Source organism: Eumetopias jubatus, unplaced genomic scaffold, assembly GCF_037043125.1.
Source record: "Eumetopias jubatus isolate StellerSeaLion01/CBP00866 unplaced genomic scaffold, mEumJub1_p1.0 scaffold_8, whole genome shotgun sequence".
Lineage (NCBI taxonomy): Eukaryota > Metazoa > Chordata > Mammalia > Carnivora > Otariidae > Eumetopias > Eumetopias jubatus.
This window is the reverse complement of record NW_028274814.1, coordinates 131,632,144-131,659,305: the sequence shown is the minus strand read 5'-3', so window position 1 is coordinate 131,659,305 and position 27,162 is coordinate 131,632,144. Positions and strand designations below refer to the sequence as shown.

At 53.6% G+C, this 27,162-nt stretch overlaps 1 protein-coding gene across 2 annotated transcripts in view; it reads right to left on the bottom strand.

Moving 5' to 3' along the window:
- The window catches only part of CYTH4 (cytohesin 4), a 31,148-nt gene extending 18,999 nt beyond the window's left edge, over positions 1 to 12,149 (bottom strand). For both annotated transcript variants that reach the window (XR_003611199.2, XM_028115573.2), the window contains exons 1-3: positions 11,946 to 12,149; positions 2,867 to 2,949; positions 798 to 862 (exon numbers count right to left, since the gene is read on the bottom strand). Coding sequence is in view for 1 of the 2 variants with exons in the window: in XM_028115573.2 (XP_027971374.1) it covers positions 798 to 862; positions 2,867 to 2,949; positions 11,946 to 11,964 (167 nt within the window). In the remaining variant the exon portion in view is untranslated. The remainder of the gene's footprint in view (positions 1 to 797; positions 863 to 2,866; positions 2,950 to 11,945) is intronic.
- Positions 12,150 to 27,162: the final 15,013 nt, after the last annotated feature.

Here is a 27,162-nt window from a genome sequence, read left to right as displayed (position 1 = left end):
GTCTGAGGCCTTAGGGGATTATGTAGGGACCAGCATTCTCTCTCTCTCTCTCTTTTTTTTTGAGAGCGAGAACGAGAGAGAGCATGAGCAGTCGCGGGGGGGGGGCAGGCAGAGGGAGAGGGAGGAGACTCCCCACTGAGCTGGGACCCCAAACTGGGGCTCGATCCCTGGACCCTGGGATCATGACCTGAGCTGAAGGCAGACCTCAACTGACTGAGCCACCCAGGTGCTCCAGAACGAAGATTCTTATTCTCCACAAGTGGGGAAACTGAGGCCCAGGGAGGGGAGGCGACCAGCCCCAGGTCACAGAGCCAGTGGGGGTCTTCCCACAGGAGGGGCAGGTGGATGACACCCTATGGGTGCAGTGAGGTGGGCCAGCCTTGGCCTTGCCACGGCCCGGTTCTGGTCCCTGTGAGGCTCTTGGCTCCTGGTCCTCCTCCTTGGGGCTGAACTCCCCTTCTCCCGGCCCATCCCATGATGCTCGTGGCCAGCGACTGATCAGGGGCTGGGTCAGGGTGGGTTGGGAGAGACTTTGGGCGGAGGGGTTGAGGGTGGCGGTGTCTCTTAAAAGAGGGGGCCGCTGGAAGTAAGGACCAGACCAGACCACGCGGTGGAGTCTAGGGTCCTGCCTGTTCCTATCTCACCTCCACTGCCGCCTCCTCCAGGCCGACCTGTGGCTTCATCAGGGCCCCAGGCCCAGGCATGGACCCTTGCTCCCTCATGCTCATTCCTGGGGTGTGACATCCTTGGGAAGCCACCGTGGCAGCTTCTCAGTGTCCCCTGGCCCGGCCCCTCACCTCTCCTCCGCGGTCTCGAAGCAGTCAATCTGGGCAAACACATCTGCGATCTCATCTTTCAGCTTCTGTGGGGTGGCAGGGGGCACGACAGGGTGGGACAGTCAGGGATGGAGGCTGGGACGGAAAGAGATTCCCGAACACCCTCCCCCACACCCACTTGCACCCGTGGGCGTGACCTCCGACCCCACGGAGCTGCCACTGAGTGCCCCTACCCCTGACAGATCGCTTTCCCAGATGTTTCTCATTCTCACAATCCAAAGCCAACCTATTGCCTGTTGATACCCAATTCCCGAAGGGCTCCTGTCTTGGGGGAGGCAGTCCCCAAGTCCCCACCCTTCCCCCCATTTTATTTCCAGCCTTCCTTCTCCCGTCTGTAGCTGCGGTGTGTCCTGTCTTTTAGACACTCCTCTCTGGCTTCCATCCCCCATGCAATGACTCTGCAACTCGTCCTTGACTCCGTGCCGACTATGGGCCAGGAGTTATGGGTACACCAGGGTACCAGAGAGTGCAGGCCCTCTTCTCAGGGACCTTGTAAGCCCAACGGAATTTACAGAAGAGGGCGCTGAGGTGCAGAGAGGTGACGTGATACGTCCGAGGTCTGATTCCAAGTCCGTGCTTTCCCCACTCCCCTCCAGCCTTTTCCATCTTGACCCTGCAGGTGGTGCCCAGGGGAAGAGGACCCCCTAATTATGCCAACCACAACCCCTGGGCAGATAGCAGAGTGGCGGCTTGTCCAGCACCCTTCTGCGGAGCAGCAACATGAGTCCCTGGCAAGAGTCCCTAGAGCCCAGCCCAGCCCTTCCTCACCTTTCCCTGCAATCTGTGGCATAAGCATGGTCCCCAGGCTTGTCCGAGAACCCAGGGGCAGCATGGGGGCCTGGAGACTAGACCTGAGCCCAGTCAGTGTCTGCCCATGTGATGATCTTGGCCAAGTCACTGAGAGACTTCCCCATGATTCACTTGCAAGTATTAATTGAGCACTTACTATGCTTTGACTATTGAGTTGGGGTATGATGGTGGGCGAGAGAAACCCAAACCTTTGTGGAGCTCCCAGTTGGGTGGGGTTGGGATCATGGGGTCATGGGCAAATGAAATGACGGTGCAGAACATGATCTGAGTAGCTACACTGTGGTGAGCATGGCGTAAGGGATAGGCTTGTCCAATCACCATGTCACACACCCGAAACTAATGGAACAGTGTGTCAACTCTACTCAAATTAAAAAAAAAAAGAAAATGATCTGAATCATGGTACAGGAGGAGCCTGGCACATGGTAGGTCTCGAGAAAATACTTGCTGAGTGAATGATTCTGTATCTTCAACTTTCTTAGGTAGATGTGTGTGGGGTGGGGGTGGGGTCCCAGCAACCCCAGCCGGGCGGTCTGGGTCAGGGCAGTCTCTAGGAGGCAGCATTCGAGCTGACAGTGAAGTCACGAGAATGAGGTGCCATGAGGAGAGCTTGGGAGAGTCCCAGGCTATGGGAACTGTGAGTGCAAAGGCCCAGGGGCAGGACGGAGCCTGGCACATTCCAGGAACAGAAACAGGGCCTGCCTCACAGGTGGCTAAAAATCAGATGAGTGAATGTTTGAGCAACTGGTGCATTGGCGAGTGCCGGGCATATACTGGTGTTATCTTGACGAAATGGTTTAAGTTTTAGAGGGGCTGAAACTGAGGCCCAGCGTGGAGGTGAGGCCTGATGGGGGCCACACGGATGGGAGTAGAGCCTGCCGTGCTGTGAAGTGTAGAGAGCACTGGGTGGGGCTCTATACACAGTAGGTGCTTAGCCGATTGCCCCCCTTCCCTCCCCCACGCTCCTGGCTCTCTCTGGGTCCTGGCAGCTGGGCCTGGGAGTCCCCCTGGGATTCTGGTCTCCCCACTCCTGGGGGCCGGGGCCAAGGCCACGTGTGGGCTGGAGCCCGGCCCCGCTGTCCAACCAGCCTCGGTCAGGAGTGGGGAGGTGTGTGAGCATGTAGGAGTGTTTGCTTCTGGGTGGGTGTGCTTGGAAGGTGTGTCAGCATGAATGTGTGTGTAGACATGCGCACGCACGTTTGTGAGTGTGAGTGTGCACACACCTGGATGTCTTCCAGAAGCTGCTTCCGGTGCCACTTGATCCGCTGCAGCTCCTCTGTCTCCCCACTGCTCAGCTCCGCTGGGTCTGGAGAGAGAAGAACCAGTGGTCACTGGCCCATTCACCACCCTCCCCTCCATCACTCCCCTCCAGCCACACAGGCTAGCTCTTGCTTCCGCCAGGGCCCTCTTCCTTCCAGAAACCCATGGCTTGCTTGCCCTCATCACTCAGGCTTTGGTCCAGATGTCACTTCCTCCAGGAGGCCTTCCCTGACTACCCTCTCTAAAGCAGGCCCTTCCTCTACCTTCCCTTCCTACCCAGCTTTGTACCCTTTCGGTACAGACTCCTTGAAACCATTTTGTTTATTCGCATCTTTTCTGTTCTACTCATTATACTCCTAGCACCATGAGAGCAGACACATCAACAATTTTGCTCACTGCTGCATCCTCAGCCCCTAGAAAGAACCCGACGTATAGCAGGTACTCAGAATACTTGCTGGAGGCATTTGTCCTTCCTTGGAACTTTCATTTACTCTTTCCCTGGATCCCGTGTTTATCATTTATCCACACTTATTTGCACAACCAGGAAGTGGTGTATCATTTTGTCTCACATGCCATTGGCCAGAAGTAGTCACATGACCACACCTAGCTGCAAGGGAAGCTGGGAAATGAGCCTTTAGTATGGTGGTCCTGATACCCTTATTATGTAAGATGGGGAGACTGGGTTTTGGGGGACAGTTCACAGTCCCTGCTCTAGACATTGAGGCTCAGAGAGATGAGGTGACCTGCTCAGGGTTGCACAGGGACAAGCCGCTGAGCCAGAGTGAGACTTGGATTGGGCTGGCTACAAAGCCTGGGTTCCTTCCTCATCACCTGGAAATGAATGAAGGGAGACATGTGTGTGCTGGTATTCTGTGCAAGGTGCCACACTGGGGTCAGCGACCCACCTCTAACCCATTGTGCATCCTGTTCCATCCACAATGCTCACCTGGTCAAAATCCCCATGGACTCCATATTACTTTTTTTTTTTTAAGATTTTATTTATTTATTTGAGAGAGAGAGAGAATGAGAGACAGAGAGCACGAGAGGGAAGAGGGTCAGAGGGAGAAGCAGACTCCCTGCCGAGCAGGGAGCCCGACGCGGGACTCGATCCCGGGACTCCAGGATCATGATCTGAGCCGAAGGCAGTCGCCTAACCGACTGAGCCACCCAGGCGCCCCTGGACTCCATATTACTTAAGAGAGAAAAGTTCTCATCCTGGCCCTGGCCTCCCCAGCCAGCCTTATTTCCCACTCTTCTCATTAAGAGCCTGACAGTCCCCTTACCAGCTCCTCACTGTCCCCAAACTGTCTCTGTCTTATTTCCCCACGTTTGCTCATGCAGATCCTCCACCCTGGCATGCTTGTCTGCCTGTCTATACACTCCCGGACTCTTTAAGTCCTAGCTTTAGGGAATACCTGGTCACATTTCTTTAAGGTTTTCTAAGGACAGACATTATCCCTCTCAAATGAAAGCAGAGAGAATATTTTTTTAAGTTTTATTTAAATTCAATTAATTAACATTACTAGTGTATTATTAGTTTCAGAGGTGGAGTTCAGTGATTCATCAGTTGTATATAACACCCAGTGCTCATTACATCACACGCCCTCCTTAATGCCCATCACTCAGTTACCCCAACTCCCAATCCCCTCCCCTTCAGCAGTCCTCAGTTTGTTTCCTATGGTTAAGAGTCTTTTATGGTTTGTCTCCCTCTCTGATTTCGTCTTGTTTTATTTTCCCCTCCCTTCCTCTATGTTCCTCTGTTTTGTTTCTTAAATTCCACATATGAGTGAAATCATATAATTGTCTTTCTCTGATTGAGTTATTTCACTTAGCATAATACCTTATAGTTCTATCCACATCGTTGCAAATGGCAAGACTTCATTTTTTGGATGGCTGAGTAATATTCCATTGTATATATATCCCACATCTTTATCCATTTATCTGTCAATGGACATCTGGGCTATTTCCATAGTTTGGCAAAAGAGAGAACTTTTTCTTTTAAAAGATTTTATTTATTTACTTGACAGAGAGAAACACAGCGAGAGAGGGAACACAAGCAGGGGGAGTGTAAGGGGGAGAAGCAGGCCTCCCGCAGAGCAGGGAGCCCGATGCGGGGCTCAATCCCAGGACCTTGGGATCATGACCTGAGTCGAAGGCAGACGCTTAATGACTGAGCCACCCAGGCGCCCCAAGCAGAGAGAATATTAAGGGCTCCCTTTCCCTACGTCTCCCTCCCATTGACTGTGCAGCCATCTTGGACTCTGAGATGGAACTGAGTATTGAGATGGGGAGGCACCAAGCAAGTACTCAATAAATGGTAGGTGTCCAACAGATGTATAATAGGTGCTATGTTGTGCCATCAATTCTCCTCTTCAGGACCAAGGCCCCCATTCTCTCGGGGGCTGGGGGTGGGATTGGGGGGTAGCCTGCTGCTGTCACAGCTGAGTTCTTCCCTAGGAACCTAACTCGGCCAAATAGAGCTGCCCCACCCAAGGATATGCCCCTCCCAAAGGACAGCCCCTGCATAAAAAGCCACGACCTTTTGCCTACTTTCTGGACCTGAACCAGTATTGACATAGACTCTGCCAACTGAGAAGAAGCTAGGTCCCCAGAAGGAAGGGTCCTGCAACACTGGGGCAACTATATATGATAATGATATATTGATAATGTCTGCCCTGCTCAAGTGGTCAGGATGGGTCTGTGTGACCCACAGAGTCATAAAGCCATCTGAGCACAAGAGTGATCCTTCATAGTGGCTCACTCAGGAACAGCTGTGAACAAAGGGTTCCAGTAAGCCCCATGGACAGGTCACCCAGGCCCCTGTGTCATCCACTGTGGTTGCATCGGGTCCCTTAGCTCACACTATGTCTGCATGGGTAGGTCCCTTGTGATCTCTCTGGCAAAGGAGCAAAACACCTGAACTTGGTTCCAGAACAGGCGGCTTAGTGTTTGGGGACAAGTAAAAACTGGATAGCTATGGAATTACAGCCCTCCTCAAAGGTGCCCCGGAGAAACAGCGGTGAGAAATCCTCCCAGTGGGGAGAACTGGGCCAGAGCACCTGGCCATCCAGTTCATGGGCAAAGAGCAGGGGCACGAAGTGAGAATACACATGCATACAGGGTGTGAAAATTAATAAAAGGAAATCTCTGTTAGAATGGAGTCAGGGGGCCCACAGGGAGAGCTCTCACACCCTCCTCAATTGCAGACCCGAGAGAAGGAGACACACCTTGCAAGAGGGAGGCTCTTCTCCTCCCTCAGCAACAGCCCAGCGGATGAGAAAGTCACAACTCAGCCAATGAAAAGCCACTACACATCGAGCTCCCAGTTAACTCCAACTTTCCAACTCCCCTCTGCTCTAGGAAAGAGCCTCCTCTCCTGTGTTCTGTGGACTTGCCAAGGGTTTGACCATAGCTTGCTTGTCCTGGATTGCACTTCTATACTGTTCTGCAACAAACCCGTCTTTGCTCGTAAAATAACTGGGAGTTTTATTTTTTAAGGTTAACAATGACCAGGACAGCATGGCTTGACGTCTTGGTCCGAGGCTGGAAAGAAGGAAGATTGGAAGATTGGGAACAGAGAGGTCTAAGGAAGAGCAAGTGGATGGTCCCCTAGGAGTGGACATGGAGCGTGAAGATTTATTTTTAAGATTTTATTTATTGATTTGAGAGAGAGAGAGAGAGAGAGAAGGAGTGCAAGTGGTGGGGGGAAGGGCAGAGAGAGAGGGAGAGAGAATCTCAAGCAGACTCCCCACTGAGTATGGAGTATGGAACCTAATGCGGGGCTCAATCCCCCAACTCTGAGATCATGACCTGAGCAGAAATCCAGAGTCGGATGCTCACTGGACTGAGCCACCCAGGCACCCCGAGGGTGAAGATTTTTGTGAAGCACACTAATGCGCCCCAGCAACCATCCACCAGAGGAGAGGACCTGCACCACCAAGCAGACAGAATGACTGGCCGGTGACGTCATCCTGTCTCTGACCCGCCAGCCCAGTGCTGGTACAACTCTCTGAGGATGAAGCCGCCATGGGGTCTGGGCGGAGGCTGCGTGTGGAGCCACTCACCTAGGCTTCCCCAGCTCCCGCGACTGCTGAATATCCCAACTGCCACAACAGAGACCCATTGTTTCCCAGGAAGGCCACCAGCAACTTGGTGGCAAGTTGATTACATCAGATCCCTTCTACTCTTAAAGGCCAGTGATTTATCTTGACTGGAAGCCACACATGTTCTGGACACACAGTGGCCCTTCCTTCACATGGAGCCTCGGCCGGGGCCCCTGTCTTGAGGCTTTCAGAGTGCTTGATCGGCCCACTCACTATGAGTACCGCCCAACATCACACTGGACCAAGGGACTCTCTTTCTTCTTTTTGTTTTTTAAGATTTTATTTATTTGACAGAGAGAGAGAGAGAGCACAAGTAGGCAGAGCGGCAGGCAGAGGGGGAGGGAGAAGCAGGCTCTCTGCTGAGCAGGGAGCCCGACACGGGACTCGATCCCAGGATCCTGGGATCATGATCTGAGCCGAAGGCAGACGCTTAATGACTGAGCCACCCAGGCGGCCCTCAAAGGACCCTATTTACAGTGAAGCCGGTGTGGGAGAATATGGCCCTGGCCCTGCTGGTCCTCTCTGGCACTTCGCCACCAGAGGCTGCCAGCCCGACGGAGCAGAGGCAGAGCTTCCTGAAGGTGCAGCAGAGATACCAGCTTGGAGCCGACATCCTGCTTGGACCGGGCACCGTCTACCGGGATGCAGTATACACCCTAAACCAACGACGGTTAGTGGTGCTCTGTCCCCAATAGGTCACCGACACAGATCCAGGCACACGGAGGAGGAGTGACTCCGTGTACCCTCCTCCTGGTGACCCCCATTTGGGAGTTTTCCTTTCTGTCCCTGCCACTCTGAGCTCGGCAGGCCTAGAGAGCCTGGCTTCCAGACAGAAGGGGGAGGTGGTACTTATACCAGGGGACAAAGCAAGAGGCCCGTTAACCTTCAGCTCAAAAACCCCTACTTTATGCCAGTAGCTCTGTATAAATTGTGCCTTTTAATCCTTACAGCTCCTGGAAGTGGCCAGGACCCCAGGAGACATGTCGACACGCAGTGCTCTCTCCCTCTCTCTCTCCCTCAAGTCTCCCCACCCCCATGCCCTGTTCATCTCCTTTGTTCCCATGCCTCCCCTCCCCCACGCAGACCACAGGCTCGGCCCTGGATGACTGCAGGGCATCCTTGTGTCTCCCTGCCTCCATGCGGCACCTCCAATCCAGTCTCTCACGGCGTCCCCGTGTCCTGGGGACAAGACCCCGAATCTGCCTGGGCCCACCAGTCCCACAGGCACAGCCCCATCCTCAGCTCACACTGCGCCATCCTTGCGCCGGCCCTCGGCCTCCCGGACGTCCTCCGCTTGCTCCCACGTGGGCCCTCCCCACGTCTGTAATGCCTTTCCTTCTCCCCTTGGCCTGGTAGCTCCCATTCATCTTCTCCCCTCTCAGGTGCCCTCTGGTGCAGTGTCTGGGGACACTCTCCCTCACGTCCCTCCTGTCTCCACAGCGGTTCCAGGATCTGCTCAAAAAACAAGCTATCTGTTGGGGGCGGGACGCTGCTGGGGCCCCTACTATGTGCCAGGTCCTGTGGGCTCCAGGCTCTCGCCGTCTTCTATCCCACTGGATCCCGATGACAGCTCCCAGAGGAAGGTCTGTCTGATCTCATTCTATACACGAGGCACCCGGGGCTCAGAGAGGTCCAGTGACCTGCCTGAGGTGACACAGCTGGAGAGTGGTGACACCCAGGCCCAGCTAGGACTCCGAGGCCACCGCCCTGATGGGGATCTTCTGATGCCAGATATTTTCATGCAAATCATCAAAGCCCCATCAGACACTAGCCCTGGTGGTCCTGACATGGAAATGCTGACCATGACGATGTGTTTGAGAATGAAGGCCAGATGCGGAATGATGCCCACAGTCGGTTCCTCTTTCCCTTTCTGGGGAGTGAGAGAGAAAACCAAGCCAACTTCCTCGAGCTGGGGAGACTGAGGCACAGGTGTGGGTGGAGAGTGTTCTTGGGACAGTGGGATGGTATGGGGGTGGGGAGGGGGGTGTTTTGCCTTCTTTCTTCACAGAGCTTCTTTTGGGGTTTGACAGGCATGCTAATGGATCCCCCCGGTCCCCTTCTGGCAGGATTCTGACCCCAACAGGATTCTGACCCCTGTGCTGTCCCGAAGGTCATGGGAAGCACCCCACCTTCCAACCCTTCACCTCCGTGTTTCAAGAGGGGATTTCCCCCCATTTCAGAGCTGAGGGCACAGATGTTTCGGGAAGGGTGACAAGGACACAGAGTGAGAGCCTGGTGATGCTGGAGTTTCAAACACCAGAGCAGCTCATGGGAGGCACATTTTGATAACAATAGACATAAAACTACAAACAAATAATAAAAGGAGAAGGACCAAAGCCACCACCATGAACTCTGTTGACTCCTCCCTTGGCTCTGAGTTTCCCACCTCACAAGGGCTCCCCGTGGACGACGGGCCCCACCCACGCTGAAGGCTGAGGCTGCCCAGGCCAGCTGGGGGTGCCCTCGTGCCCACCCTGACCTGTTCCGCAGCTCCTCCTGACTTCCCCTTTGTCCTTCCTCTTTCCCATCGTATTTTTAGAAATCGTTCTGCTTGCAGCCCTGCTTCCAGAACAGCTGGCCTTGCTTCCCCTTTCCAGGGCAGGAGGAGGGCGCGATCCTGGGGCCCCGAGGGCAGAGGGAGGCATCTGGGAGTCTCAGCACGAGGGGCACTGGGGCAGAGGGGGTGTCTGGCGGAGCTGCTCCCCGGCCCAGCCCCCAGGGCTCTGTGGGTGTTGTGTGGCTTCCTCCCCACCCCCAGAGCCAAGCTGTATCTATTTTTGACTGCGCCCAGCCTCCCTGCACCAGCCCAAAGGTGCTATCTTTGGTCACGTAGGGGCTTTGCTGCCTGGACCTCTAGCCTTCCCGGCAGGCCTTGGGGGAGGGGGCCTGATCTGCTTCTGGGCAGAACACACGGCAGGAGGGGAGGCTGTCCTGGGGGACCTTGGCCACCATCCTGTCTACGGTACAGATGGGGAGCCGGAGCCCACAGAAGGAAAAGGCCCATCACAGCCAAGGGTGGGTTGGTGCCGAGCTGGGACCTGAGCCAGGTGGGGCTGACTCCCAGTCCCTACTTACTCTCCCAGCCCGGGCCGGGAGGATGGTGCCCACTGACAGATGATGAATCTGAGCTCAGAGAGGGGAAGTCACCTGGCTGTGGAGGAGCTTTGATTAAGACCCACTCTGGGTAATGGAGGATGACCTTCCTTCCTTCCCTCTGACTCCTCCAGGAAGTCTTCCCGGCTCTCCCCCTCCCAGGCAGAAGGAGTCGCTTCCTCATCAGCCCTGGGTCATTGTGCTGCAGGATCTGTCTCCCCCTCCCCCACATACTGGACCAGCAGCTCCCCCACGGCTGGGCCCACAGCCAGGTCACTGCTGTCCCCAACACGGCCCAGCACAGGACCTGCACACAGGAGGACTGTTGATAGCATGAATGAATGAATGAATGAATGGACCAATCCATGGAGATCTCAGACCTCCCAACACACCACCTGCATTGACTTTACTCAGGCCACTTTTCCCCAGGGCCAGCCTAAACAGAGCAGCACCCCAGCTTCTGGCCTCCCGTCTCCCACAGCCCAGGCTAACCCGTGGCTCTCCTTGCAGGCTCTTGTCCCTGCTCGGGCCCCCTGACATCAAGCAAGTCAGCCCTCTCCTCTAGTTCACCTCTGGGAGCCTCCGTTTCCTCATTGTGGAGACAACCATCCTGTTCTGAAGGACTCAGTCTGTGAAGCCCCAAAAGAACAAAGTAAGAAGGGTGGGAAGCCAGGCAGTGTGTGCGGACATGGCCCCCCTCCCTCCTGTCGCCTCCTATCTGCTGAGTGACCTTGAGCCTGGCGCTGCTCCTCGCTGGGTCCCCTCTTGTCTTCTAGGCACCACCTAAGACATACTCCTGGAGCCCGCCCAGTTTGTGAGCCACCTGCCACCAAAAGCCCAAAGGCTGCTGAAAGGGATGGGTGGTTCTCTAACTGGGCTCCCCAGAGCCTGCCGGGCCCAGGAGGCCTGGGCGGCGGGGTCAGACCGCTCCGTGTTAGGTTTTGTTTGAAGAAAGGGTTCTATTGCTCACAGGGTGGATGTCATCTGAACCTGGGGACCTGGACAGCTCCTGGTCGCGCTCGGCTTCTGGACTTCCAGGCCATGCTGGGATGGTCTGAGCACAGGGCACAGAGGCTTTGTCCCACTTCTCCGTGCCTTGCAGCAACGCAGCACCATCCTGTTCTCTCCCCTCCCAACTGTGCAGACTGTGCCTCCCCTCTTTCCCCACCGGACATATGGTCCCGCTCATTGGGGAGCGTCTCGGCCCTGGTTCTCTGCTGCTCCTCCCTGGCCCCCCTCCACCGGCACTCGAGGCGGTGGCCTCAGCCTCCCCAAAGGCAGTCCTCACACCCCATCCCCAAAGGCCAAACGGGAGCTGCAGGGCCCTTGTGCCGCCCAGACAGCCATTGTCACCAACATCATCATCTTCAACTCGAGCAACCTTTCTTGCACTGACGGTTCCTTGTCCCGGGAATATTCCTTCCCCAGAAACCCATACGGATCACTCCCTCCCTCCTCCAGGCCTCTGCCCAAATGGTGTCTCCTCCTGAGGCCTTCTCGACCACCTTCTCCCATCATCCTTACCTACTTGGCTATTCTTCCTCCTGCTTGTCACCTCCTGACATATTACATTAACACCTTTACTGTCTGTCTCCCCCTCTAGAGCGTGAGCTCAGGCGGGCAGGAACAGGGCCTGCTTTGTTCACTGGACTCCCAGCTCCTGGAGCACAGCCTGGCACCCAGCCTGAGCTCATAAACATTTGTTGCTTCCTTCTGCATGTCCTACCTGTCTTAGATCTATTTATGTATCGATTCCTTCCAGGATCCTGCGAAAGCAGGCACTATTATTGTCCCCATCTTACAGAAAGGAAACTGAGGCCCAGAGAGGTTGGCCCCAGGTGCTTACCTGGGTGGCACAGGTCCATTCTGAGGCCCTGGGGAAGGGTGGCCTGTACCGCCTTTGCCTGCTGACCCAGCTGCTGCTGGAGCTGGCGGGGCAGAGATGTGTCACCTCGGCTACAGCAGGCCGCTTCCGGGTGGCCCCGCCCAGCCCCGTGTGGGGAGGAAGTCAGTCAGTCTGCTGGGATCTGGTGTGGAGGCTCTTGACACAGCAGCACTTCCTAAAACCAGCAGTTTCGTGTCGCAGGGACTCTTTGCATTTTTGGGTGCGGGCATGGGAGATTTAGAGACAACAGAGACAAAGGGAGGGGTTGGGAGATAAAAAGGGAAAGTGAGACGCACCGACGTGCGCGCGCGCATGTGCGCATGCGCACACAGCGAATGGTGGTCGCTGGGGGCCACAGTTTTCTCCAGGGGACAGTGGGCCATTTACTTAGCAACCTCCTCAGATATAAGCTGAAGTGTCACCTTTGGACAGCTGGGCCCCAGAGATTCTACCCTACAAGCTCTCTTTTGTCTACTCTCCCTTGGGAAAAGGAAAAGGGATTCAGTGCTATAAGAAAGGCTTTGCTTTTCCTCCATGACATATCAGGGTTTTTTCCTATCTAGTGACCAATTGGCAATCATATGTTTAGTTTCTCTTTTCCCTCAGGCTGCTAGGAAACTCAGAGTCAAATCTGAGGCTCCTTTACAGCTGCCCTACTGTAGCATATGGACTTTGGGACCAGGCTCAGCTGTGTGACTCTCAGCTCTGCCACTTGGGACTGGTGAGAACTCAGGCAAGGCCACTTATCTGCAATGAGCCTCAGTTTACTTACCTATAAAAGGGGAATGATAATCCTTACCTCAGGGTTACAGAAAAGATGGTGGGAGAGAATGTGCGTAAGATGCTTGGGGAGCACTATCTCCTTTCCCTCTTGGTTTCGATTTTCTTTCTGGTTAAAATTCCCAATTTTATTGCTTGTGACTTTTCTGCAGGCTGATCCAATTTCTTTGTGGAAAAAAGTGTTGTGTAAAGAAATATCTATAAAATAAATGCTCACGCGGTGTAACTTTTTGTGGCACCCATCGATTTCTTCATCTGTTTCCCTACCAGGCTAGAGGCCCCATGAGGACAAGGTCACCTCCGTGTCTCCATGTCTGGTAAGAGCAATGAAGGAAGGAAGGAAGGAAGGAAGGAAGGAAGGAAGGAAGGAAGGAAGGAAGGAAGGAAAGTAACATAGGGGAGATAGTGTGGTTGATGCCAAAGTTGGCTACATTTTCCACCCTTCCCTGTGTGCACCCCCCTTTGCAAGGCTACCCTGCTACTCCTCCCATCAAGAGGTGGAGTCTATTTCTCTGCCCCTTGAATCTGGGCTGGGCTGTGTCTTTCTCTGGCCACCTGCCTGCCCAGCTTCCATGGGAACTAGCCTGGGCTAGCCTGCTGGGGAATGGGAGGCCATGCAGAGAAAGGCTCAGCCATCCTGACTGCCACCTGGTTGCAGCCTCATGAGTGAAACTGGGCAACAATGGGAGAAGGACCATTAAGTGGAGTCCCACCCTCATGGCTGTCCCATAGCACTGTGAGAAATAACAAATGTTTGCTGTTTTGAGCTACCAAATTTTGGGGTGGTTTGTTACGCAGCGAAAGCTCATTGATACAGGTGAAATCCAACACCTTCATTTCATTGAAGTGGAAACCGAGGCTCATTTCTGGGACACGCTTTGACCAAGTTGGAACTTGAGTTAGTGGCCAGCTCAGGGCCAGACCTGCCAGTCTTGTGCTCTCAGCACTCTTGGAACCAGCCCCCCTGTTGCCCGCGGGCCCGTGCCTAACTCAAGGTCACTCTCTAGGAAACTTGTTGAAACGGTCTCCATAGTAAACTAGATTTTTCTCTACACATTGGGGTCTGAGGCATGAAAACCCATTTCCTGGGTCACTTCAAAAACAGAAATGGGGAGGAAGGTGTCATTCCCCATGCAGAAAAGTTAACACATCAGGATTGAGACTGTGATCCTTTACAAGGCCTGCTTGCAGGTTTGGCTTTTGGCTGGTGTCTGGGAACTTGGGTTTCTACTGTTCTCTGATGAGAGTGGCTCACTGAGCCTAAACTGTACAAATACCGTGGGTTATGCTGAACACCTACTTTTGTTTTGGGTGTCTGCAAGTTTGGTATATGCTGGGCAGAGGGTGCCTACATGCCTGGCCCCCAATAAAAACTCTGGGTGCTGAGTCTCTATTGAGCTTCCTGGGTTGACAGCACCTCACATGCATTTGCACACTTTGCTACTGGAGGATTTAGTGCCTCCTGGCTGGCCCCACTGGGAGAGGACTCTTGGGTACTCACACCTGGTTTCCTATGGACCTCACCCCAGGCACTTTCTCTGGGTTTGCTTTGTACCCCTTTGCTGTCATAGATCAGAGCTGTAGGTAAGACTATGTGCTAAGTTCTGTGAGTCCTCCAGGTGAATCACCGAACCTGAGGATGGTCTTGGGGACCCCTGAAACATGCCCTAATGCTGCAGCCAGGCCCAATGGATGGACCTTGCCTGGGACCACAAGCTGGCATCTGGGGCTTCCCGTTCTGTCTGAAGGGCTGGTTAAATGGTTCAGTTATTATGACTAACTTGTTCTTTAAGACTCAACTCAAATGCCACTTTCTCTGTGAAGCCTTCTGTGATTGCACCTCCTTTCCCTCTGCTCCTCCAGCCTTGAAGGGACCCTCTCATTGTGGGTGGCAATGGGTTTGGTAGATTTAATTAGAGGGGAACCGTGGGGACCTGGAATCAAATCCCAAATCAGCACTGGCTAGTTGTATAAATTTCTCTCATCTGAGCCTTTTTTTTTTTTGTCATCTGCAAAATGGGGACAGATAAAATTAGGTTTCTTTATATGACACAGAAAACCCAAATAACAGTGGTTTAAAGAAATTAGAGGTATATTTATCTCTTATGAGAAAGAAGCCTGAGGTAGGTAATATAGGACTGTTCTCATAGAAGCCTGGGAATCAGGGATCCAGGCTCCCTCTAACTTTTTGCTTCTATCCTCAAGATCTCCTCATGGCCCAAAGTGGTTTCCTGATGGTACCTGAATTTCGGGTAGGAAGAAAGATGAAGATGGGAAGGGCTTCCTTTAAAGGCCTCTTCCTGAGGCTCTTTCTGGCGTGAGGTCAGCCCTTTTCCCTGAAATGGGTGTCTGCTTCCTCCATATGAACTGCATGGAGGTCCATAGTTGGCTGTGGAACAACACACAGCAGTCTGCAGACATGGGGTCTGGGAGGTCTTTAGACAGCCTCCACCACCACCATTTATGGAGTGCTCACTACATGCCAGGCACTATGCTAAGTGCTTACACATCCTTTCATTTAATCTTTTCCACAACCCAACAAAGTGTATTACTATCCCTGCTTTATAGATGTGGAAACTGAGTTCAGAGAGGTTAAGTTACTTGCTCAAGGTCGCACAGCCAGGAAGAGGCAAGCTCAGATTCAAGCTCTGCGCTGACTTCATTCCCACTCTGAACTTATGCAAGCATCATTTTCAAACATTTAGAAAGAAGTTTAATAGCTTGCCAACCTCTTGGGGGAGAGGTAGGAAAGGTCTGGCACTTGAATCCAACTGTAGTAAAACCATGTAGGTGATGCTTTCTGTTGCCCACAAGCTCAGAATTCCTCACCTGTTGGACATAGCTGACTTGAAGGCAAGAAAGCTGGAAAGAGCTTAGGGATGGTCTAATTCAATGACCTCATTTACATGTGTGATAACTGAGACCTGGAGAGAGAGGGTCTTAACAGAGTGAGTAAGGGGCAGAACTGAGACCTGGAGAGAGAGGGTCTTAACAGAGTGAGTAAGGGGCAGAACTGAGACCTGGAGAGAGAGGGTCTTAACAGAGTGAGTAAGGGCTCAAGGGCAGAGCCCTTGAGCCCATTTGGGCTGTAGAGTCAGAGTAAACCTTCCATCCATCCATCCATCCAGTAGATGTATGTACATTCACTATGTGCCATGTGCTGTTCTTGGCACTGGCACAAGACAGACAAAAATCTTGGCCCACGTGGGGTACATGGTTGAGTCACCTGGACTGGGTAGGACATGGCAGGTAGTGGGCAGGGTGTGTCCGGGATGAATCATCTCTGAAGTCCCTCCCTTTCATAATTTTCTCTAATTTCTCATTTTTTTCTCTTGACTAGGTATTGGCCTGGCAGAAGAAGCACCCCTGAATCTTAGGACTGCTGAGGCTCTGGCCTATGATACTCCAGCTGCAAGTGGGGCTTCAGAGGGGGCTTTCCAAACGTGCCTGATATCCCCCTGACCTGTCATTCCTTGTCCAGTTTGGCCGCAAGACTTACTGGGAGCCTTTAGCACAGGGGGACAGGAGGAAGCTGGGCCTGGGAGACAGTCCATGGCTCAGTAAGTCAAAGGCAGGGATGGGGGTCAAGGGCAGCAGAGAACACTTTGGTGTCCAAGTTCATGTCAAGAAATTGCCCCTGATGAGATAATTGCACACATGTGGAAAAGGATGAGCCCATAAAGATTCTTCCCAGCATCCCATTGGTAACGGGGGCATTTGGGAAGAGTCAAACGCTCATCAGGGACTGAATGGTTAATAAATTATGCTGAGTCCAGATGATGGGCCAGTGTGAGTCACTGAAGAGAATAATGAGGATGTAGAATTCAAGCATCTTTTGGTTTTCAGTATAGCTTAAGCGGGAATTTACTGGCTCAGTTCCTGGAGAGTGGAGGATGTGGTTGACCTTGGGGATATGGAAATCAGAGACTTAAGATGTCTCTCTCTCTCTCATTCTCCTGCCCATTCTCTCAGTCTGTCTGAGCGGTTTCTTTCTTAGTTGGGTTTTCTCCATAGTGCAGCCAGTCCAGCCACAGACAGCACCAGGCTCACATCAGATCACCTTTGACTTTGGAAAGACGGCCTACCAAAAAAAAAAAAAAAAAAAAAATCTTAGGGAAAGACTCTGATTGGCTAGGCCTGGGTCACATGCTTATCTCTGGACCAATCCCTGCAATATCATAGGAGGAACGCCATGATTGGTCAGGACTGGGTCACATGCCCTGGCTCCTCATCGGGAGGGAGGTGAGAGGGGAAGGGACAGGCCCGCGAGAACAGCCAGGAGAAGGGCAGTCCTTTAAAGGAAGGAAAACTGGGTGGAAAAAGCAACAAATGTCCACTCTGGCTGTTTTTTTTTTTTTTTTTTTTTTGTAAGTTTTGACTTTTTAGTTTCTCTTGTTTTTATGATACAGATGATCCTAGACTGTATGGATTGGTATGGAATAGTATCCTCAACCTCCGGCTGAGTGTGTGCACGGGGGTCGGAGGCAGACTCTGGAGCCAGACTGCCCGGGTTCCAATCCCGACTTTGCCACTTTCTCACCGTGGTCTTGGGCAATTGATCCCCAGTTACCTCATCTGTAAAATGGGCATAATAATAGTGCCTACTTCATATCATTAGTTTGAGAATTAAAGAAGTTAACCCATGTCAAGCACATTTGAGTGGTGGTTGGTGTGTTGTAGGTTTTTGATAAATGTTAGCTGTTGTAGATGCCTAGAGAGAGGTTGTCAGCCTGACTGGGGTCAGGCAGGTAAGCGAAATGAGGACACAACAGGGAATGGTGGGGCTTGTGGCAAAACGGGGAGGCTTGTCCCATGTGAAGTGGGCAGCTGGTCCTCAGGGCCAGCAGACTGTTGCCTTGAAAAGACAAGAGCTTGGGATGGTCAGATCTCCGTTTTTCAAGGATCACTGGATTTATAAATTTGTGTGTGATATTAATAAGCAATTAGTTTTTTTTTTTTAATTACAAAATGCTGAGCTGGGGAACAAGGTGAAAGTCAACAAAATGGTTGTCTCTGGCTCATGGCTTACTTATTTGATGCCTGGGCTACCAACACATGATGGAAAGATATTCACCAAAATGTTAATTAACAGATAGTCTCTGGGTTGTGGGATTTAAGGTGGTTTGAACTTTCTGTGCATTTTCTATGTTCGTCTGAGACTTGGGCTCAGATCCCAGCTCTACCCGTGTGGCCTTCCCCTGTGAGTCGGCTTCCTTATGGGCAAAGAGAAGATAGGAATGCCTCCTTCTTTTGTGTGGAGGAAATTGCAAAAGCAAAACGTGTAAAGGTCGTGGCCCAGTATTCAGGGTACAGGTGTGTATGGGATATAGGGCCAGCCAGTATCTAGCTGTGCCACCCGGCTCGGACGTCTGAGAACGTGGGCCCTCCCCAAATGTTTGACTCTGAGCGTGGGACTCGCAAAGTGGAATTTCGAGGGGAGGGGAGTTGTTAGGTGAGAGTCATCATTTCACACTGAGTTCCTGAGTGTGACCCCAAGTGCTGGGTGCTAGGGACAGAAAACTCAGCAGCTACCACCAACACTCAGTGGTAAGACTGTGGCTGGAGGGGCTCCGACCCATTCGGTGAGGACTTCCCAGAGCAGGGATGCCCGTCCAGAGTCTTGGATACTTGTACAAGAAAGGAGAGACTCCTGTAGAAGGTCGATTAGGAGTGTGTGCTTCAGCGAAGGTGGGGGTGGGACGTGTTCCAGGGTGAAGGAACAGCATGAATAAAGGCTCAGAGGCTTGAGATGGGGTGGAGGGCAGGATTGGGAGGAATCCAGACCCGGCCCAAGTTCTGCCTCAGGTTTCCCCCTCCCCCGACTCCTCCTCCCAGGCCTCCACCCTCCACTCAGCTGCTCCCTGACTCCCACTTCCCCTTTCCAACACAGGCGGCAGGAGTTTCGGGTTGAGACTGTAGTTTCTGCTGGGGACCGGAATACAGACATTTGCACATCAAGCATATGTATACATGCATGTCACGTGCACACGGGAGGTGGCCCTGGGCTCTTCCTCCTCGAAAGCTCACTTCAGTGGGGCCTGGGAGAGGCAGAAGCCTCCAGTGGGCCTCGGTGGCTGTGCTGTGGGGTAGGATGGGGCCGAGGTCTGGGGTTAGCCAGAAGCAGCATCTCCCTAGGCTGGGCCTCCCTCCAGGTTGCCAGATGGCTTGGGCAGTTTGAGGTGTCTGTACCTGTTTGGCCACACCCGCCAGGGCTCTGCTCATCCCATTTGGTCCGGGCAGGTCCGTGCTCACACCTGGATGCAAGGCATCCTGGGAAACGGAGCACCTGGCATTTGCAGCATGTCGGTGGGAGATGGGCTCCCCCAGCCAGGGAGGCAGGATGGAAGGGGCTGCTGGTGGGAACCAAGGTGTTAGCCTGTGGAGCCCTGGCGGGAAATGCTACCACAGGGACCGGGGACGGGGAGGAGGGAGCAGGTGGAGGCCCAGGAGGAAACCAGGCATGTCTGAGACCCCGAGTTGAGGGCCTTTGAAGAAGTGGTCAGCAGTGCCTCTGGTGGGTGTTGGGGAAGTGAAGGTCTCTGGGCGCTCAGCAGCTCGGGGTGAGAGGTGGTGAGGCAGGGTCCACAAGCAGGGGTAGCTGAGGAAGTGGAGGCAGAGAGGTCGGGTATCAAGAAAAGATCAAGAGGTGGGGTCCACTGGAGCAGGGGTGGGGGTGGGCAGGGTGTTTTTAAGGAGTGACTCTACTGGAGTCAAGCCACCAGATACCCAGGCATCTGTGGCTGGAAGGGTCACTGGCAGGAGGGGTGGAGGGCCCAGGAGTGGTGGGTCATCCTGAGGGGAAAGGCCGGAAGATTCCCCTGGCCCAAGGGCATCTCCAGTGTCTTCCTTCCAGACCAACACAGAAGCTCAGAGGCGCTGCCGCAAACACACAGGGATTCCAGTCCAGAGTTTGGTTGTGACTTGTGTGTTCTTGTGGTTAAGGTTGAGTCATATTTCTGGGACATCAGTTCTAGTTATTTGGGAGGCCACGCCTCTAGAGTTTTTGTCAGTCCTTCAAAGATTGAAATCTGATACTTGAGGATTTAAACTTATGGCAGGTTCAGTCTGCCGTGGAGTCTCATTCTTTTGGCTCAAAATTGTGGTTATAGACTTTGACAAAGTGCTCCGTTGACACATGTTCTCATGGGTCCCCTTTCGGCCATTTTGGTGTCATCTCTGGGCAGGGCTGGGGCTCCCTGGGACCTCCAGCTTTGAAAGCCAACTGATCACATCATTCTTCTGCAGGGGCTTCCCACTGCCCTCTGGATGGCATCGAGACTCCATAACATGACCCAGGAGACCCTCTGGAAGCTGATGGTTGCCTGCTGCCCCATGCTACAGCACTACGGACCATCCTTCTTTGTCTTGGTCAGACCGTGTTCTCTCATGCCCCAGGTCTTTGTATATGCCACTCCTTCCACCTGACTTACTCTTTCTCCTCACCATCTCTGGCCAGCTCCTACCCATGCTTTAGGTCTTTGCTTAAACTGTGCTTTCTCTGGGCATTGTGTCCTAACCCGAGTGTTCATGGCTCCTGCACAGCCTGCCAGAATCATAGCACCCATCTAACTGCTCACTCAAAATCAGTTTTCATCACTAGAGCATAAGCTCTCTGAAGGATGAGGCTGGGTCTATCTGATAGGCCTGTGGTGCTAAGTAAGTTTTGTTGAATGAATACTAGCTGGGGTGGGGGCCAGGGATCTTCCACATGAGCTCTAAGGGTCTGTGGATCCCTGACTCATGATGGCCTGCAGTAGTCAAGCGCCATCTAACTAAGGCAGCTTGCTGCCCAGCAGGTCAGAGTCTGAGCATCTTCCCCGCCGCTAACCTGTGTCAGGTGGTAACGCTTCCTCCCATAGTGACCCTGGGAAAAAGCAAGAGCGGAGTCTATCAGCAGTTTCCAGCCATTTTCCAGCATTGAGCTCGGGTCTTCACCCTCGCTCTGAGGTTGGCCATCTGCGTGTTGGCAGGGTAACTCTGTGAATCAGAACCGATAGTTATCCAGAAGCTGGGTGAAAGAGAGCAGCGTGTGAGCTTGTGACCCCTGAATCCCAGAACATTCTGCTGGAAGGTCCTCAGGGGCGTCTGAGGTCTCTCCCCCAGTGAAGAGAAAACCGTGGCAGGGGCGGGAGGCTGGGGGCCTGAGCACCCTGAGGCTTGTTTTCATTCTGTTTTCCTACCACCCTTTCGATCCCCTCAGCTGCCCCTCAGGCTCTGTGTGCTGGGGCGGAGGCCACATCTGGTTTCTCTGTGTGGCCCCAGGTCCACAGGGTCCTGAGACAGGTCTGGCATAGACGGGGTGTGCACCTTGCCCAAAGTCAGCACCAGGGGGTGTGGGACAAAGGACTCCTGACTCCCACCTGCTAGAACTTTCTATTTGAACCTGAATTTTGAGGCCAGGACATGGGGCCTCGCAGGTGGGGGTCCCACCGGGTGTGAGGGGTTTCATGAAGGAATCCCCTAAAGGTAGCCGGCACTGGGCCCAGCCTTGGGGCAGTGGGAGGGCCTGGCCTGGGTCCTCAGCTTCTGGGAGCCTGGGTGGGGAGGAGAAACCAGACGGGGGTGGGGTGGTGGGGGGCGGTAGACAGGGGGAGGGTGAGCGGGTAGGGGGACTGGAGGGTCTGTCCCCTTGGTCACCCCCTTCCTGGGATTTCCTCGGGGACCAAAGGCAGCTCGCGGGCTCTGCCCTGTGGTGGCCGGAGGGATGCCACTCAGAGAAGTCACAGCCTGGGACTGGGTGGGGCTTGGTCTTGGGGTGGTGACCGTGGCCAGGACTGAGCAGAGCCCGGCAGCCCTGCCTTCCCTTTCCCTCTCTACTCCATCCCTCCTGACCCTCCATTGCTGGCCTTAGGGTGGCGGTGGGGGTGAAGTGGTGGTGGTGGGGGGGGGACAGGGAGGTGCTGGGTTGGTAGGTGGGCCCTGACCAAGGAGAGGCGGGTGAGGTCATGCAAGGGCTGGTTCAGATCTTATCTTTACTTAAGTGGTGGATGGTTTTGTCCACCATGATTTATGGCTTTGATTTTGATTTATAAAGAGATCACAAAATATTATTTATCTTATCTGCGAAGTTTTGGCCTCCCCCTAGATTCTGCGCCTGAGGTGATGGGGGTGTCATGCCTCACCCTCACCCAGCCCTGCTGGGGGGAGGGGGCAGGTAGGGAGTGGCTGGGCTGCAGCTGGAGTTCTGGAACCCCCCCGACTGTTCCCTTGTCCCCCCTCCACCTTCATCACCTGCCTATCCCTTCATCACCTGTCCATCTTCCATCTGTCCATAGTTAAGAACCTGCATTCTGCATTTAGACGGTCCGAGTTTGCATCTTGGCTGCCCATCCTGGGTGAGCTGTGAAAATCAAAAATTTTGCGCGTCAAAACCCACCATGAACAGAATAAAAAGGCAACCCACAGAATGTGAGAAAATATTTACAAATCATATATCTGATAAGAGATTAACATCCAGAACATACAGAGAACTCCCAAAACTTCTAAAATAAAAAAGCAGGGGCACCTGGGTAGCTTCATTAAGTGTCTGACTCTTGATCTCAGCTCAGGTCTCGATTTCAGGGTCGATTTCAGGGTTGTGAGTTCAAGCCCCACGTTGGGCTCCATGCTGGGCATGGAGCCTACTTAAACAAAATGAAACAAAACAAAACAAAAACCAAGCCTGATTCAAAAATGGGCAAAGGACTTGAATAGAGGTTTCTCCAGAGAAGACATACCAATTGCTAATGAGCACGTGAAAGGATGCTCAACATCGCTCATCATTAGGGAGAAGCCGATCCAAACTCCAATGAGATACCACCTCACACCCGTTAGGATAACTTTTATTAAACAAACAAACCAAAAACAAGTGTTGGTGAGGACGTGGAGAAATTGCAACCTGTGGGCACTGTTGGCAGGAAGGTAAAATGGCGGAACTGCTGTGGGAAACAGTATGGTGGCTCCTCAGATAATGAAAAATAGAATCACCAGATGATCCGGCAATTCCACTTCTGGGGATACACCCCAAAGAATGGAAAGCAGGGTCTTGGAGAGATATCTGTACACCCGTGTCCACAGCAGCATTATCCACAGTAGTTAAAATGTAGAGACAGCCCCTGTGCCCCTCACAGATGAACGGATAAGCAAATGTGCTGCCTCCTTACACTGGAATATTATTCAGGCTTAAAAAGGAAGGAAATTCTTCCATCCGCTACAACATGGATGAACCTTGAGTTCCTTATGCTCAGTGAAGTAAGCCACAAAACGACAAACACTCCATGGTTCCGCTTATATGAGGTATTTAGAGTAGTCAAAATCATAGAGGCAGAATATAGGAAGGTGGGTGCCAGGGGCTGGGGGATGAGGGAGTGAGAAGTTAGTGTTTAATGACCGAGTTCTGGTCTGACAAGGTAGAAGGAGCTTTGGGGACTGATGATGGTGCTGGTCGTACAACATTATGACTATCGAATACCACCAAATTATCTGCATAAAACGGGTAAGATGCGAAACTTGATGTCACGTGATTTTATTGCTATGGTAAATATTAAAATTGGCTCCCTCAACAGATCTGGAGCTCCATAGCAAGATCCAGTTTGGAGAAATGTATCTGGGTGTCATCAACATGCAGGTGACAGCGAAGTCATAAGACTGCATGTGCTTGTTCATGGAAGCTTTGGACAGTTGAGTTCAGATCCCTGTAGAAACCAGCATTATGGGGTCCAAGCTGTAAGAAGGGCCCAGAGCTGAGGATGAGATCAGAAAAGTAGAAGAACAGGAAGAGACTAGTCGAGGGAAGGTGAGGGAGGGAGCTGGAGGCCTTCGTCGTTGATGCTTACCCGGCATCTGCTCTACCTTATTCGGACGTAGGTCTTTTGGGGTCACCACACCTCCACTTCCAGTCCATGTGATTTATGAGGCTCCATCCCTAGATCCAGGAAGGGGGTGGAGAAGGCAAGACAGACATCCAGCTCATAATATTCCATCTCCTGGCTGTGGTGATTGGTTCAAGAGCGGACCTGTGACCAAAGTAGGGTCAACGGGATTCAACGTGGGATTTTTGCTGGAACAACTAGGGAAACGAAACTCCTTTCCAGCTGTGATTTCCAGCCGGGAGGATGCTGCAAATCTGGAGTGCCACCAGAGGGATCCTGACAGGAAGTGAGTGGGCAGATGGAGAGCAGGAGATTGAGTCTGGATGATATCCTATGAGCTTCTGGATCCACCAATGCCCGAAGCCTGGACCACTTGATTACATAAGCCAATGAATTCCCTTTACGGCTGTGACAAATATTAAAAATTGACTCCCTCAACACCTATTTCCAGTTTGTCTCCCAATTTCCTTCCTCTGCTATAGAGTCTGGAAAGCTAAATCATTTCCCAGTGTCCTTTGTGGCCAAGGTGGCCATGTGATTCTGGCCAATGAGGAAGTCCCTGGGGAGGGTGTCCCTTCCTGAATAGAAGGAAATTCTCATTAGGAGAATGCCATTTAGGCCCCCCTTCTCCTCCCCTTTCTTGCCACTTGGCATGGGGGTATGAGGCCGGGAGCTGCAGCTGTCATCTTGCAGCGAAGACAGCAAGTATGAGATTCAGGACAAGCGCTAGAGGTGTTGGGGCCAAAAAACAGGATGAGCCTGACATCACAGGGATGCGGCTCCAGGCCTGGGCTGCCTCTTCCTGACATCTCGAGAGGCGATAGACCCCTGCGCATTCTGAGAGAGTCAGCTGATACCCAGAGATACCCAAAGGAGCCCAAAGCAATGCAAGGTGAGCATTTCAAAAGTACTTAAAAGGGGGTCGGTAGCCCCTAGGCGGGTGATGCAGAGAATCTGGGAGAATGGGGCCCCGAGATGGAGCTGTGGGTCGGCTCACTTGCCTTCTGCTCTTCCCCCTCCCCTGTGCTTCCGTGAACCACGGAGCCTGGAGAGCTCAGAACGCCACTTCTCCCAGACCCCTTGCAGCTGCGGTTCTGGCCGCGCATTCGATTCCGCCGCGGGAGATGGGGCCGGGGGCTGCCTACCTGCCACTCTAGGCAGCTGCACGTGCTGAGGAGATGCTGTAGCAGACGAAGACGGTGGTCAGTGGAGGGGGTGGAGGTGCCTCCAGCCGGAGGAAGGAAGGTGGAGGAGGTGGAAGAGAACAAGGGCCATCTCAGGACGGGTTTGGTGGGGGTGGGAAGCTGGGGTCATCTGAAGGAGGGGTTGGTGGTTCCAGAATGTGGTCAGGGAAGGGGTGTGTGTCAAGGAAAGCACTACGGAGCTCAGCAAGGGCATGGCTGAGCCCCCGGGGTCTTGCTGAGGCTGAAGTGGCGTCCACAGGGGTGGACGGGGTGGGTCAAGAGGTCTAGGCTCCTGGGCGGGGACCAGCCGGGTGTGTGGGAAGGACAAAGAAGGAAGATGTCAAGGGTGTTCTGGGTAGCTTGTGCAGGACGAGGGATCTAAGAATGGGCTGTTGGCTGGGGGTGCAGGGGGCGGGAGGCCTGGGCAAGTGGCCAAAGAGAGGACTGCGCAGCCGGCGAGGTTGGGTTGAGGGCAGGGCCGGGAAAGCTTGGAGGGGACACAGATATGCCCCAGATAGGCATGTGTGGTAGAAGGGATTTTCCTGCCTCCTACCCCTCCCAGTTCCTCTGTCTGGTATTAGGAGGCTGGCAGTGGGAGGGAGCTTCTGGTCATGCAGCTCAAGGCAGAGAAGGAGGCCGCCCCGTGGTCCTTTGGGTGGTCCTGCCTGTCTTCAGCGGGACTCCTCCCCTGGGTGACCTCCTGCCGCTTTGAGTATCTCTACCTCTGGACAACTCCATGCTTATGTCTACCCTGGATCTTTCCCCTTGCTCCAGACTCATCATGCAACACACTCGGCATGCGTGTCTTTGTCTGACAGTCTTCTCAACCGAAATATCCAGAATGGAAGCCTTGATTCCTGACCCTGCAAACCCTCTCCTTCCAGTCACTGCTTTCTGGTTAAAGGGCACGTCCGTCTTCAGGGTTGCTAGGAATGAAACTGGCGTCATCCTTGACTGCATCAGCAGATCCTGTAGACCCCACAGAATATATCCCAGGTCCGGCCACTTCTCCTATCCTCCACCATCACCTCCCTGGTCCCGGCCTCCGTCCCTCTCGCCTGGAGCCCTCAGGGAGGGGCAGGCTCTTCCAGCTTCTGCCCTTGTCCCACTAGGGGCTATTCCTCACGTGGCCGCCAGGGGGCGCCTTCGCGATGCGGATGGGGTTTCCCTGCTCGCGGACGGAAGGCAAAGTGGTCACTGGTGCCTCCAGGCCCTTCCGCTGCTCTGCGTGTGTACGCTTCACTGAGTCCCACCCGCCTTCCTGCTGCCCCTGAAAACAGTGTGAGCTCCTTCCCGCCTTTGCCCTCGGCGGGTCCTTCCGCCCGCAGTACCCTTCCCCCATCCTTGCAGAGCTCAGTCTGGCTTCTAATCACCTTGTTTTCTTCCCTTCTCGGTCTTTCTCTTCTCCCCGGCCTCCCTTGTTAGCTTTCCGTGGCACTTTCCACCACGTGTATTCTCATTATCTGTATTAACTGGTGTATCGTCTGTGTCCCTAGCAGCAAGTGAACTCCCTGGGGCAGGGACTTGGCTTTGCCCACTGCCAGGTCCTCAGGGCCTAGCACCCAGGACTAGCTTGTTACATATATGCTGCATGCTGCATAGTGCATGTCATCCTAGGACGGCCCAGGGGACTTGTCGGCAGGAAGCCATCCTCCCCCTCCCTGCCTCCTCCCCTCCCCGGGATCGAAAGTGTCTTCCCCTCCCTGCTCAGCATCAGCGTCCTCTTGGCCCACCCAACAGTGGAGCCAGCAGAAAGGCAGGAGCAAAGGGGTCAAATGACCTGGGGGTCCATGGAGGAGGAAGGGGACTTTGGAGAGTCAAAACCCAAGACCCGCCCTTTGGACAAGATAGGGAGGTTGCTGTGCATGGAGTGGAGAAGTTGCCCCAAGACTCCTTGCCTCGGTCTGTCTAGAGCAAAGGTGTGTCCATACCTTGGCTTGTTCGGTGCCCTTGTGTGCATGACTGAGGGCTGCCAGGCAGGCTGGGGTTGGGGGTCTCTGCTCTTACCCTTCCATGAGAAGGCTAAGGGATGGGGAAGTAAGCAGAGGGTCCTGGGGGTCCAGGGGGGACACCCAGTGCTGAGTCTTGGAGAAGAAATAAGATCTGGTCAGGCAGAAGGGGAGGACAGGGATTTGGGGCAGAGGGAACGGCAGGTGCAAGGCCAGACTGAGTGTGGCTCTGAACCTTCCAGGAGTCTGGCCTGGGCGTGGTCGAGGGGTGGGGACGAGCACGCGGACCCTCCCTCCCTGAACGAGAGTGAGCCTCACCAAGGGCGAACAGGATCCCATTCACAGTTGGGAAAGCTCATGGCCCTCCTCTTGTAGCCCCCAGCACCGACACCTACCTACCTGCATCCTTTTTTTT